At 44.6% G+C, this 14,544-nt stretch overlaps 1 protein-coding gene across 1 annotated transcript; it reads right to left on the bottom strand.

Moving 5' to 3' along the window:
* Positions 1 to 11,979: 11,979 nt before the first annotated feature.
* Positions 11,980 to 14,263, bottom strand: LOC121799353 (E3 ubiquitin-protein ligase rnf168-like). The gene is made up of 5 exons (XM_042198696.1): positions 13,967 to 14,263; positions 12,979 to 13,243; positions 12,841 to 12,890; positions 12,676 to 12,750; positions 11,980 to 12,589 (listed from the first exon to the last, which is right to left on the bottom strand). Exons 1-5 carry the CDS (start codon positions 14,227 to 14,229, stop codon positions 12,121 to 12,123), a joined length of 1,122 nt encoding a protein of 373 aa, XP_042054630.1. The 5' UTR covers positions 14,230 to 14,263; the 3' UTR covers positions 11,980 to 12,120.
* Positions 14,264 to 14,544: the final 281 nt, after the last annotated feature.

The raw sequence follows: 14,544 nt of genomic DNA, 5'->3' as shown, positions 1-14,544 counted from the left end.
GCATCCTCCATAAGATATCATTTTTATTGTCTTCAAAATTCAGTTTTTAGTGTTCTTATCTAAAGTTGCGGTGGCGGTGATGGGCAGCCACGTCAGCAGGAGCGAGGAGCGCGCCTGCAACTTCCGGCGCCATGGCTCAAGAATGTGTTGTTGCGTTTCATGAAATGGAGAAGGACGCTACGAATGATGATAAACTGGTGGAGTTCGTCCGCTGCCACTACGTGAGCAGGCTCAACGCAGCCGAGTTCTGCTCCCTGCTCCGACGACGACAAGCTTCAAATGATCACAACTTTGATGGGATACGAACTAAACAACTAAACAATAATTGCGAGCCCAATAGCAGTGACGGCCCATCAGCCCAAAACCCAAGAAAGAGTATCAGTTCGGCACAACCAAAGAGTTCGGTCACAGCCTATAGCTCGGTAAAAGCCGACCAATCGAGCTCAACTCTCAGATCGGCAAAAGCTGATCGGCAAAGTTCAGCAGTTCGGTCTCAGTATTCGACCGAACAAGGAGATAGTGGACCCATGCAGGATCTCCACGACCTCCATTACACCCACGATCTATTTAGTGGTATTAAGCAGTTATCAACCCCCCTACCAGGGCTGCAAACCACGATCTTAGTTCGAATGTATAAATAGAACTTAGATCAGATAGACCAGGGTTAAGTTCTCTAGATCCTGAATCTCATATAGCAAATCAGTATTGTAATCTGTAAGCTAGATCAAGCAATACAAATTTGCCCTCTATTCTTCCCGTGGACGTAGATTTACCTCAGTAAATCGAACCACGTAATTTTCAGTGTTGTGATCTTCATTTATTACTTGCATTTATTCCCATCAAAAATTCGCTAAATCATCACTGGCGCCGTCTGTGGGAACACAGAAAACCAAAACTGTGATAAAAGCGAGTTTTTGATCCTCTTCCACAAAAAAATGCGTACCAGATCACATAATACCCATACTTCCGTCCGTGATGAACGTGAGGAAGCTAGTCCAGCCCGTAGGTCTGGAAAACAGCCTCGGGAGAAATCTGCCTCCAGTTCTCACGGTGAAAGAACAAACCACTCAAAAAGTCATCGCACCGAGCCTCCCCAGCAGCTCGATTTGAATGAGGCTGTCAAGTTGTTCTTGGCTGAGAAGCAGGATGAGTTCTTAACATTCCTGCAAAAGAGCCAGAAGCCGGAGAAGAAAACGACGGATTCTCCCTCCCCCTCCAGACATGAAAGTCACTACCGCAGTAGTGTCGTATCTTCCAGGAGAAAGAATCCTCACCACCGATATGTTCCTTCTCCTCCTTGTTACCGAAATCACAGGAGAACTCCATCTCCACCATACCGTAGAGATGTCGGATTCGCTATGTATGGAGCGCTGAAGACTCCATTTTCGGATGATATCACCAGAACTCCGTTGCCACAGAATTACCGAACTCCGTCAGTGACTTATGACGGGTTAGTGGATCCTCATGATTTCCTGGGACGCTATCAGTATAATATGGCGAACCAAGGTCTCAATGAGGTTCATATGTGTAAGCTGTTTCCCGAGCTGCTCATCGGGAACGTAAGAAGGTGGTTTGATAGCCTCCCTCAAGGCAGCATTAGATCTTACAGAGATCTAATGGATGCTTTTCATAGGAGGTTCTTCCAGAAAGCTGAAACCCGAATCACTTCGGCTCAGCTGCTTTCTATACGTCAAGGTCGCGATGAAAAGATTAGCGACTTCATGACAAGATTCCACAAGGAATGCCTACAAGTAGATGATCTCAATGATCTACTTGTCATTTCGGCATTCCAAAATGGAATTCTGCCAGGAGCTCTCTACAGAAAGCTCGTTGAATGCAGTCCGCAAACAGCTCAAGAGATGTGGGACATTGCGGACCAGTTTTCTCGTGCTGATGAGGCAGACCGTCGAAAACGGTCTTTAGACAGCTCTTCCAGAGGAGACAAGAGGAAGCCCGATCATAGCGATCAGGGACATCCTCGCCGAACTCCTTTTGAAAGAATTCAAAGGGCACCGGTACAAGACAGATTGGGACCACGTCTCAATCCTGAGAAACCACCCGCTCAGTTCGTACCATTGAACAAGTCGAGAGCGGAAATTTTCGAACTGCATTCTGATATGTTCGAAAAACCAAAGCCGATGACGAAATCGGCCACGCGCCGAAGTCAGGATAAATATTGCTCCTTCCATCAAGACCACGGTCACGATACCGAGGAGTGCCGAAATTTGGCAGCAGATATTGATGTTCTTGTGAAAGCAGGGACGTTAAAAAAATACCAAAGCAAGCCGCCGAAAAAGAATAAGAAACAGAGAAGTGCGAACTGCGCTCCTCAGGATCCTAAAAGGCAACAGGATCCCGAAGACGATGACGAGCCGCAATATGATGGAGTAATCCAGACTATTGACGCTCTCCCAGCCGGGAAGACTAAATCGTCTCTAAAATCAGAGCGCAGAGGCTTCAATTGAGAGGAGCCAACACATAAAAGGCTGAAGAAGGAGGAAGTAATTACATTTTCAGATGCAGATCCCGTCCCGGCCATTTCTCCTCATCAAGACGCTATTGTCATTCAAGCTGGAGTGGCAAACAAACTGATCCACAGAGTGTTTGTGGATACAGGAGCGTCGGTTAGCATTCTTTTTAAAGAATGTTTTGATAAACTGGAAGTGGATCCAGCTCGGCTCAGTCCGGCCCCACTTCCTCTGAAAAGTTTCGCCCAGGAGGACACCCGCCCTGAAGGTATTATCAGCCTTCCGATTACGGTAGGAAGAGCGCCTACTAGCTCCAGTACGGTGATCGAGTTTTTTGTGGTAAAAGCTCGATCCCCGTATAACATTATACTGGGAAGAGACTGGCTCAACACAGTTCGGGCCATTTGCTCTACTTATCACCTCGCAATCAAGATCCCCACCAAAGGAGGGATAGCAGTCATCCGAGGTGATCAAAAGAGAGCAAAAGAATGTTTGCAGATTGCGCTTAAAAGTGCCGAACAATCAGATCGGCACCATCAAGCATAGCAATCACAGCAGCCGGAGTCAGAGGCAGGCGAAATGAACGAAGTCACACCGGAGCCGAACTCGATGAAAGTTCAGTTATACGAAGATGATCCATCCAGAACGGTCAAGATCGGTTTCGCGGGAACACATCTACTCCAGGAAAAGACCATCCAGCTCCTCAAAGAGTACAAAGATGTCTTTGCGTGGTCTCCGTTGGACATGACTGGAGTGTCTCCCAAGGTAATTACACATCGGTTAAATATTGATCCTTCAGTCCGGCCTATAAAACAGAAGCAAAGACTCTTTGCGGCAGAAAGAAATCAAGTCATCCATGACGAAGTCCGCCAATTACTGAAAGCGGATGTATTATTTGAAGTAAAATATCCTTCTTGGGTGGCCAATCCTGTGATGATCAAGAAAAAAGAAGGAGGATGGCGGATGTGCATAGATTTTACGGATCTAAATAAGCACTGTCCTAAAGATTGCTACCCCCTTCCCAACATAGATAAAAAAGTAGAAGCTCTGATAGGCTTCGAAATTTTCTGTTTTCTTGATTTGTATAAAGGATACCACCAAGTTTTAATGGATGAGAATGATGATTCAAAAACGGCTTTCATTACTGACTTCGGTATTTTTGCTTATAAAAAGATGCCATTTGGTTTAAAGAATGCCGGAGCCACATATCAAAGGATGGTAGATAAGCTATTTCGGCACCTGATCGGAAAAGAGGTTGAAGTATATGTTGACGACATAGTTGTTAAAAGCAGAAGCACTTCGGAGTACGAAAACAATCTCAAATCCACTCTCGACGTGCTCAAAAAAGCCAACCTCAAACTCAATCCCCAAAAATGTACCTTTTTGGTAGATTCGGGAAAATTTCTGGGTTGTTGGGTTTCAAAGGAAGGACTCAAGGCAAATCCCCTAAAGGTTCAAGTTGTTCAGAACATGGCAATGCCGAAGTCCATACATGATGTGCAAAGGCTAACTGGATGTCTAGCCGCACTGAATAGATTCCTTTCCCAAGCAGCCGAAAAGCAAATGCCGTTCTTCAATGTTTTGAAGAAGGCACCAAAGTTTGAGTGGGGAGCCGAACAGAAAAAGGCTTTTGACGAACTCAAAAGTTATTTAACCGAACTTCCTACTCTCTCTGCTCCAACAGATGCCGAAGTGATATTCTTATATTTAGCAGCATCAGATCAAACCATTAGCGCGGTGCTTGTACGAGAAGAAGGCCTAAAACAGCGTCCTATCTACTTTACAAGCCGAGCATTAAGAGGTCCCGAAACAAGGTATCAACCTCTGGAAAAAATTGCTCTGGCATTAGTAAATGCAGCAAGGAGACTGCGGCCATATTTCTATGCTCACAAAGTATGCGTCTTAACCGATCTTCCACTTCGGCAAGTTTTGACTAAGCCAGAAGCATCAGGCAGAATTGCCAAGTGGGCCATAGAGTTGGGAGAACATTCAATAGAATATCTACCTCGGAAAGCCATCAAGGGACAAGCCTTGGCAGATTTTCTTGTAGAGGCAAAGTTCGATCAGGCAATCCCTATTATTGCCGAACAGAAAAATCCTACCAATGATGAACTAACACAGCCCCAGAAACCCGAAGTAGAGCCGCCGGACTGTTGGATTGGATTCGTAGATGGAGCTTCGAATAAGACAGGAAGTGGAGCTGGTATTCTACTTATCGCTCCCGACAGACACGAAGTAACTTATTCACTTCGGTTCTTATTCCCAACCACTAATAACGAAGCCGAATACGAAGCCCTTCTTGCCGGACTTCAGTTAGCGCAACATCTACTTGTCAAATCTCTCAAAATTCATTGTGATTCACAAGTCATAGTGAATCACATGCTGGGTACAAGTGAAGCCCGTGGTGAAAGGATGAAAAAATACTTGGACAAAGCGCAAAGTATTAGCCGAAATTTCTCTTATTTTCGGATAATCCGCATTCCCAGAGCGGGAAATAGCCGAGCAGATACTTTAAGTAAGTTGGCCTCATATCCGAGCTCAAAGGTGGAGGAATTACCGCACAGAAGCATTGATGAAGCTGAAGTACACTCAGTAACCAGTTCACCAAACTGGATGACGCCAATATTAAAGTATCTAGATCAAGGACAACTGCCCGAGGATAAGAGAGAAGCAAGGAAAATCACATGCCGAGCACGTCGGTATGAACTTCATGAAGGAGTCCTATATAGAAAGTCCTACCTTCAACCGTTATTGCGATGTGTAGGACCAGAAGAGACGGATTACATCCTTAGAGAAGTTCATGAAGGATCTTGCGGTAGCCACATCGGAGCTAGAGCATTAGCTAAAAAAGTTCTGAGATGGGGATATTATTGGCCAACTTTGGTACAAGAAGCAGTACAGCTAGTTAAGAAATGTACGAAATGCCAAATCCATGCAAATATCCCAAGGATGCCGCAGACTGATCTATGTGCTATGCAAAGCCCTTGGCCTTTTATGCAATGGGGCATAGACATAGTAGGACCACTACCACAAGCTCCCCGGCAAATGAAATTCTTGATCGTTGCCGTGGATTACTTCACAAAGTGGGTGGAGGCTGAACCATTAGCTACGATAACAAGCTCAAAGGCATTAGATTTTGTCTGGAAGAACATAGTTTGCCGATTTGGCATACCCCATATCCTCATTTCAGATAATGGGACTCAGTTTACTGACAAAACATTCAAGAATTGGTGCCAAGAGTTGAATATTCAACAGCGGTTCACTTCAGTCTCTCACCCACAAGCAAACGGACAAACGGAAGTAACAAACCGTACTTTGGTGAAAGGATTAAAAACTCGGTTAGAACAAGCCAAAGGACAATGGGTAGAAAATCTTCCTCAAGTCCTATGGTCTTACCGAACTACACCAAAAACCTCCAACGGTGAAACTCCGTACAGTCTAGTGTACGGCACTGAAGCAGTAATTCCGGTTGAGATCGGCATACCCAGCCCCCGAACCCTTAATTTCTCAACAGAACTGAATGACGACGGACTGAGAGCCGAACTAGATCTTGCCGAAGAAAGAAGAGAATTGGCCTTCATAAAAGAAGCCAAGTACAAGGAGCAAGTAACCCGGTATTATAACCAAAGGGTGAAAAAGCTGCAGTTTCAAGTGGGAGATCTCGTATTGAGAAACAATGAAGTAAGCCGAGCAGAAAAGCTGGGCAAACTTGAACCCACATGGGAAGGTCCGTATCGGGTGTCAGAAGTCCTGGGAAAAGGGTCTTATAAATTAACTCACATGTCAGGAGAACAAGTACCCTGAACATGGCATATTTCCAACCTCAAGAAGTTCTATTTGTAAGAGACAAGGTCCGGTCAGTCTTGTGTCTAGTTCGGTCCTAGGGTTATGTGCTTTCATATTTTTATTATTCTTTATACTTGTCGTTTTTTAAAAGATTAAAATCTTTTTCGTCCTTTTTATTTGTCTCTCTATGTGCGTTTTGTCTCTTATAAATGTTACTGAGGTATATTGTTCCTTAAAGGCTGATCCCCTTTTTTTAGATCATGTATTAAAGACAATTGTGAGTCCAAGCTTCTAAGGAAGATACAAGATTCCACAATTCAGCTTAAGAAACAAGCAATTCGTCTGAAACGAACTGCAATAAGCCGAAAACCACTCCGGTTAACTAGGGAAAGTCCAATCCAAGCGATAAAACTCGCCAAATAAGGACACTAACTAAGTCCGGTCAAAGAAGAGTTTACTTCATAAGACCGAGGACGAGTACAATAAATGAAATAAAAAATCGCTGAACTGTAAATACGCAGTGATAGAAGCGAAATGAAAAAATTTCATTTACTAAGTCTTGTTGGGCATACAATTCCGCTGCCCTACGAGAATGCGTTACACCATTACAAAGGACTATTCTACTGTCTACGATTGCTAAAGTTGAGCCACCTATCCGAAAAATCCTCATGATGCTGAGTTCGGGCGTTCCGAGCAGTTGAAGAATAAGTAGGTGGACGAGATGCTCTGATCGACCTACCGCCTCTTTCCTGAGTCCGGGAAGTTCTAGCACCTCGGCGGCGAAGAGTCTCTTCACGAAGCATTCGCTGATCTTGCTCACTCATATTCACAACTCCTCTACGAACTTCAGGGCGTTCTTGTCTTGACGTTTCCGGTTGCTCCTGAGTCCGTTGCTGATTTGGAGTAGAATTTTGAGTAAGTGGATTAGAGGTTTGAGTTGGAGTGTGAGCATCTGTTAGCGGGAAACGGCTAAGGAATCTCTCGATTGAGGGACGCCGGGAAAGAATGATGTCGTACAGAGAAGCCAAGCGCCGCAATGATTTCACAACTTGTTGGCAAGCCGAGCTCTCCAGCACATTGTTCTTCCGGAGTACATGGAGCTTCTCCCACAGTTCATCAACTTGATTCTGAACTTCAGATATAGTCATTCCCCCACGCCCGCAGATGAAATCTTCATATGCAGTCCTCTCAGCGATGACAGTATTCAGCTCGGCCTCCAGATCTTTCTTTATGGACTCTAAGTCCTTATTGTTGGACTCCAGCTCCACTAAACGAGCCAAGAGTTCATCATACTTCATCTGGTCATCTATAGCTTTTTTCTCAGCTTCATTTAAAGCCAAAGAGTATAGCCGCTTCCAGTGAAGTACCTCCAGCTCCTTAGAGTTAAGAATACGAAGCAGCTATGTCAGTTCGGCATTTCAGTTTACCGAGCAGGCAGTAAACCACAATAGGAGTAAAAGAGATTAAGAAAAGCTATAAGGAAGACACGAGGGTAGAAAGAAGAATTTTTTTCATTCACAAGAAAAAATTTACACAAGGAGGGCTTCAAGGCCATTTTACAAATAGAAAGAAAGAAACTAAACTAAGAGAAGGGAGACGAAATCATACTCCGCCAGTTTCGTCTCCGGCTTCCCTGTGGGTTTCAGCTTCTTTCTCCTTGTCGACCTCGGTCTCAGCCTCGGCCTCCCTCCTCCCTCCCTCCTGCTCGGCGCCCCCATCGCCGATCTGCTGCACCTCTTGCTCGGTGTGCCCGTCGCCGGTCTGCTGATCCTTCTGCTCGGTCTCCTTGCCGGCCTCATTTTCCTGCTCACCCTCTTCTTTGAAAATTGAAGCGGGTGAAACAGGCCCCAAGGAGGCAAAGATGGCCTCCATGTTCTCGTCACGGTCAGCACGGCAATTACGGACTCGTTCAGCAGAAAGCAGGACCGATGAAGACGCAAGCTCCTCAAGGAGCGGCAGACTCTGGAGACGCGCTGCAATCTCTGGGCCATACAGCGGCAAGACGACTTCGGGTTCCTGCTCAACATTATCGGTCATCAATTTCAGCAGATCACCGATAAGGGCCGAAAATTGATTGCTCAAAAGAGTTTCTCCGTGTAAACACGGAGAGCCTCCCCCTGAGCAACCACGGCAGCCGCCTCCCTCTGTTTCGACCGCTCTCTCTGGATGATGAGCTGGTCTTTGGCACGCTGGGCTTCATCCTGAGCCGAGATCATAGCGGCCCTTGCCCTCTCAAAGTCTGCCCGAGCCTGTTCGGCCTGGTGACGAGCAGCATTCAAATTCCTCTGCATCTCATCATAATCGCTGGACGCTTTAGAGAGTTCAACTGTGACGAGTTTGCAGAGCATATTGTTCCTCTGAAAATGGAAAAAGGAAAAAGTCAACAGAGGGGCCACAAAAAAAAAATATAGGAAAGAAGCAAAGCCAGAAAATCAAGAAGAAAATTCACCTCTACAAAGTCCTTTGGCCATAAAAAGGGCTCAGAGATATGTTCCGAAGTGGCCGTAACCACTCCTGATCCATAACCCCCCTGGACAATGTCTCTCTCTGGCGCTTTTGGGGGTTTCTGAGTCTTCGCCTTCCCCCTTGCCGAGGTCGATCCCGGCTTTTTTGGATCCGAAGACTGACTCGAAGAGGTCTTCTGCCTCTTCGGATTCTTCTCGGCATCAGACGCCGAGCTGGTGGTTTTCTGTTTCTCCGGCTCCTTTGATTCGGAGGATTTGCGACCAAGCTTGCTTAGCATGTTCACTGCCAAAAAGCAAGAAAACAAAGTTAGTTTTCGCCGCTAAAGCAGTAAAGCATAAAAAAGAAATCCTCACCCTCAGTCTCTTCGTCCGAAGACGAGGAGTCGAACACGAAGTCACCCTTGACGAGCTCAGATTCCAAATACTGTTTCCTAATCATGGGAATCTTATTGAGCCCGCCCTCGAGCTCGTCCAACGGTTCTACCCGAGGATGAGGAATTACGGACTTCGGCCCTCTCCAGGAAAAGTCCGGAGCCGCTGTCCTATTGTAAAAAAAGAAGCGATTTTTCCACATCGGCCATTTGGTTTTACAGAAGGCTCTAAAGGGCTGTAAAGGGATCAAGTAAAACCAGGATCCCTTTCTCTTAAACTGAAAGAAATTAAGGATTGCCCTCAGAGACAGATCCTTTTCTAGTCTACGCAGCTCGGCAGCAAAGGCCGATAAGTGCCTCCAAGAATTTGGAGTCACCTGACCTAAAGGAAGTTGGAAAAAATCAAGAAGCTCTACAAAGGCGGGGGGAAGAGGGAAACGAAGCCCGCATTCTAAGCAGGCTTCGTAAACGGTGGCATAACCCTCCGGCGGCGAGTTAGCCCTATGAGTGTCGTCGGGAATCACCACTAACCCCCCAGGAAGAAAATATTTTCTGTGTAAGGATGTCACAGTATCCTTACTCAAAATGCTGTGAAAATATTCTACCGTCTTCTCCCCGAACTTTTTCCGGCCAGAAGATCCCTTACCCCCCTTCCTACCACTACCTGATTCAGAAACAGTTTCAGAAGAAGAAGACATGATTCTTACTCTTTGATGGTCGAAAGTCTCTGAAGAAATTCTTGAAGAAGCGGAAGAAAATTTTACGAAAAAGAGAGAGAATGCAGAAGAAATAATCGCAAAAGTGTTCCAATGATGAAGAAAGGAAATATTTCTCAGATTCGCAGAGGCGTTTCAAATTCGTCGCACCGTTTCAAATCCCACTTTTTCTGGATTCTCTGGCCGGATTTGCTGTCACATTTAATGCAGACACGTGCAGAGCACGTCCCGTGACGTCAGCCTCCCCCTTACACTTATCCAAAATGCCGAAGTGATTCACTTCGCTTTTCGGGGGGGGTGGTGATGGGATACGAACTAAACAACTAAACAATAATTGCGAGCCCAATAGCAGTGACGGCCCATCAGCCCAAAACCCAAGAAAGAGTATCAGTTCGGCACAACCAAAGAGTTCGGTCACAGCCTATAGCTCGGTAAAAGCCGACCAATCGAGCTCAACTCTCAGATCGGCAAAAGCTGATCGGCAAAGTTCAGCAGTTCGGTCTCAGTATTCGACCGAACAAGGAGATAGTGGACCCATGCAGGATCTCCACGACCTCCATTACACCCACGATCTATTTAGTGGTATTAAGCAGTTATCAACCCCCCTACCAGGGCTGCAAACCACGATCTTAGTTCGAATGTATAAATAGAACTTAGATCAGATAGACCAGGGTTAAGTTCTCTAGATCCTGAATCTCATATAGCAAATCAGTATTGTAATCTGTAAGCTAGATCAAGCAATACAAATTTGCCCTCTATTCTTCCCGTGGACGTAGATTTACCTCAGTAAATCGAACCACGTAATTTTCAGTGTTGTGATCTTCATTTATTACTTGCATTTATTCCCATCAAAAATTCGCTAAATCATCAAACTTCATCCATGATTTATCCAATCTTTACACTGCACATTCGACCATGGAGAAGACGCTGAAATCAATGGACGTTGCATAGGCGTCTCCAAGAAGGTCTCCGCGGTCCGTGATCTGCGCGGCCGCGGCTGCTGCCAACGCCAATGCCAATACCAAGATGGCGGCTGCTGCCGGCGCCGCCTCCATTCTGTTTGGCGCGGTCGGGAAACCGGTGCACTCACTTGTCAACAAGCGCGAGAGGGTTATTAGAAATGGGTCACTCACCCCTTAAAAGGCCTCATAAGGGGTAGAAATGGACCACTCACCTCTTAAAAGGCCTCATAAGGGCGAGGGTTATCCACACTTATATAGATTAGATGAGATCTTCACCAAGTCGCCCCTCACGTGTGGGCCGGAAAAGACATCGGAGATTAGATGGGATCTTCACCAAGTCGCCCCTCACGTGTGGGCCGGAAAGGACATCGGTCTTCCATCACGTGGGTAGGCAATGCAAGAGAAACCATCATCGATGTGGGCCGAAAAGGACATCGGTCTTCCACTCTGGGCCGGAAAGGACATCGGTCTTCCACTCGTGAGATAGATAAGAGATAAAGAGAAAACCATCATCGACTTGGGCCCGCTCTGATACCATATTAGAAATGGACCACTCACCCTTAAAAGGCCTCATAAGGGGGAGGGTTATCCACACTTATATAGATTAGATGGGATCTTCACCAAGTCGATATGGGACGGAATTTTAGAGAATTTAACAAGGGTTGTGAGGAGAAACAAGGAGGTAACAGAGCTTATGATTATGGGCGCCAAAGTCGGCATGAAAGATGTCGACAGCATTCACACGGTGGCGCAATTGTTGTTGGAAGCGGCTGTTGATGAAGGGAGCTTCAGCTTTCAAGACTTGCTACAGAAAATCGACTACTACGGCGGTGAGATGAAATGGGTTAAACAGCTTGTGCTGCAAACTATCACTAAACACTTGGACTAACAAACTCTAAATACGGTTACTTGTATCCTAAATTGTTACCACAAATAAAAGGTGTGAATGATCACTTTCACGATGGTTGCGCGCCTTGAAATCATTGAAAAATCGGTAAAAATCCGTTGATTTGATCGAAACCTTTGGACCGACACATTCAAGTATCTCATGCGACCCAATGAATCTCGGACTCAGTTCACCATTCTTTTTAATTCAGAACACCTTAATCCAAGTAGACAATTTTAAAATTACTAATTTTGGAACTTTGTTTCATTGAATGTTAGAGTTTTTGTTGTAAGTTTTAAGATTTTATATAAATAGTAAAATTCCCTAAAATATAAACATCCATCTAAATCATTGTGACCAACACCATAAACAATAGGGTTAAATTTGTATTCACAAAGTGAATAGTGAATACAGTTACAAATTCAAAAGCATCATCTGAAAAAAACACATGTAATTCTTTTTTGTTTTAGTCTCTTCGTCCTCTGCTCATACGAATGTTAATGGCCCTGGATGCCATAGCCCTCAAGTTAGCTCTCGCAGTTGCAGGTGCAAGTGATCCCCTCCTCCAGTCATCAGGTCCCGTGAAAGCCTCCATAAATTCTTCCCTCTGCAGCCTCAGGGCCAAAGCAGCATCCCTGTCCTGGCCCGGCAGCTCTGTTCTTGCAGCATCTCCTCTGCTCGACTGAGCCCGGTTTCTGATGCGTTCTTCGCGGTTTCTTCTCCTCTCCGCAGAATTGTTAGACGACTCAAGACTACGCAATTCCACAACACCTCTGCTTTGCCTAGTATGTTGGCTCCTTGTTCTCGATTGAGAAGGCTGCTCGAGGGCCTCTGTGGCAGACTCATCGGCTGCCTTTCTAGCCTCTACCTCCTGTGGGAACAGCAGCTGCACCGTGTTCCACAGTACCGTGTTCACTTTGCAGTACTTCCCCGTGCTGCGAATTTTCGCATTAGATGTTAGTAAAGTCAAGAAAAATGGAGTTGGATGATCAACAATAGCCTGTGATTCTTGTAACCATACCTAATGATCTGCCTGCATTTAGGGCACTTCCTCCCGCATCTATCAGCCGCGGAGCTCAAGCATTTCTTACAGAAACTACAGAAAAGAACACGAAAAGAAACCTTGAGGAGATATGGTTTAGGTTGTGCATAGATCATGACCATCCATCTAGTTCAAAATTTTTACCTGTGTCCACAAGGCGTGGTACTCGGTTCATAACAAATCTCGAGGCAAATCTGCGAATTCAAATCATATTTCAACCAATAAGTTGCATAACATCAGCATAAGTGCTAGGGAATGTGGATGAATTATCTCTTTTCTTACAGCACAAGAGAGCTCCTCCCGGAGACGATCAAGGCATGGAATCGAAGGGGTCGAGCTGGAAGCACCTCTGCTCTTTGCATCCACTTCCTCATCTGCCTTACTAGGCTTCTCAACTTCTGCAATGGCTGTCTCATCTTTACTAGTTGATTCACCCTCTTTACTAGTTGATTCACCCTCTTTACTAGTTGATTTTGGCTTGTCTTCATCAAGATCAAGAATGGTAACGGGTATGGATGCAGGGCTTCGTCTCTGAGCCCTCCGTTTTCTACGTACCACGAATTTAAACACCAATCTTAGCAAAACATGCTGTAACAGACAAAGCAACATAGATAACAAAGTGATAAATGGAGATCAATTGCTTCTTTACTTCCATAATTGTGAAGCTAAGATGGGAAACTAGAAAAATCTAAGCCGTCAAAAGATTCCATTGAAGAAAGATGTACTCCATGTTTTAATTGTTTCCAATTACAATATACTAGCAAACTACTATGCTTCTTCATACATGGGAATATCAATATATGAGAAAAAAAATTCCACAAAACACAAAATTCCAAGCCACTAGATCCATATATAGGAGATAAATTAGACAGAAGCATCATTGGGGAAATTTATGATTAGATATAAAAAAAGATTTTTCCCCTTCAACCAGCTCTTGTTCACATAAAGAGTCGAGTATTATATGTTTTTCAAATCTAATAAACACGATTAAGGAACTACAAAAACCATAGACCTCAAAGACTATAGATATGCTTTAAATCTCCCAAAAATGCATAAACTATGCTACACACAGCTAAAGATCAGCACATAACGAAAATAAATTTCCTAAAACCATAATCGAAAAGATTAATTACAAGATCTAAAGGAGGTATATTTTTCTTAAACTAGCCATTTCCAGAAAAAACATAAACAGCCAACAAATTAAACACATACTGATAATACATAATCGAAAAGGGGGAATTCGCTCTGATAAACTTTTAATAAATCCAACCTTCTTGAATTTGTTGGTGGAGTTTTCAAACTTTGCAAGTCGGTTCTCTTCTTCTGCTTGAACTGTCGATCGGGAGTGTCTTCGACGATGAGGCTTGCGACCAACAGCGCCTCTTCGTCCCACCCAGCCATTGCGGCGACTGATCGGAACCCCGGACTGAATAAACTCTCATCTTGCTGGCCATTTTCTACAATTTCTTGTCGTTTTTTGGATGGATTTCCCGTGATTCCAGGGCTTCTGCTCGAATTCGCTTCAGCAACCATCTTCTTCTGAAGTCTAGGGTTCCAATATGGCGGAATTATACTGTTGATTGGGGCAATTAAGGGAAAAAAAGTTGTACAAACGGTCATAATATTTGGAAGGGATACTAAATTCAAATTTGGACAATAACGGCTATTTCGGTCAATGCGGATCCAACCCGAATCCGCACCCAACCAGCTACGGCCCCACCAATATTTATGGCCCAATCATGATTTCATTAAAGTTAGTAGTAAACTTGTACTAGTATTTTAGAACACTACAGTAGTATTTATTTAATATACTTTATTTATTATTCCTCAAATTACAATTATTGTAGG

Source organism: Salvia splendens, chromosome 4 (genome assembly GCF_004379255.2).
Source record: "Salvia splendens isolate huo1 chromosome 4, SspV2, whole genome shotgun sequence".
Lineage (NCBI taxonomy): Eukaryota > Viridiplantae > Streptophyta > Magnoliopsida > Lamiales > Lamiaceae > Salvia > Salvia splendens.
This window is presented reverse-complemented; position numbering and strand designations above follow the sequence as displayed.

Bases quoted from the DNA above. Each gene is read 5' to 3' on its own strand.
- LOC121799353 (XM_042198696.1), bottom strand. From the start codon at position 14,229: ATGGTTGCTGAAGCGAATTCGAGCAGAAGCCCTGGAATCACGGGAAAT. The intron at 12,891-12,978 runs GTAAGAAAAGAG...TTGAATTCGCAG, and splicing joins GGGAGGAGCTCTCTTGTGCT to ATTTGCCTCGAGATTTGTTA. The intron at 12,751-12,840 runs GTAAAAATTTTG...TCTTTTCTGTAG, and splicing joins ACCACGCCTTGTGGACACAG to TTTCTGTAAGAAATGCTTGA.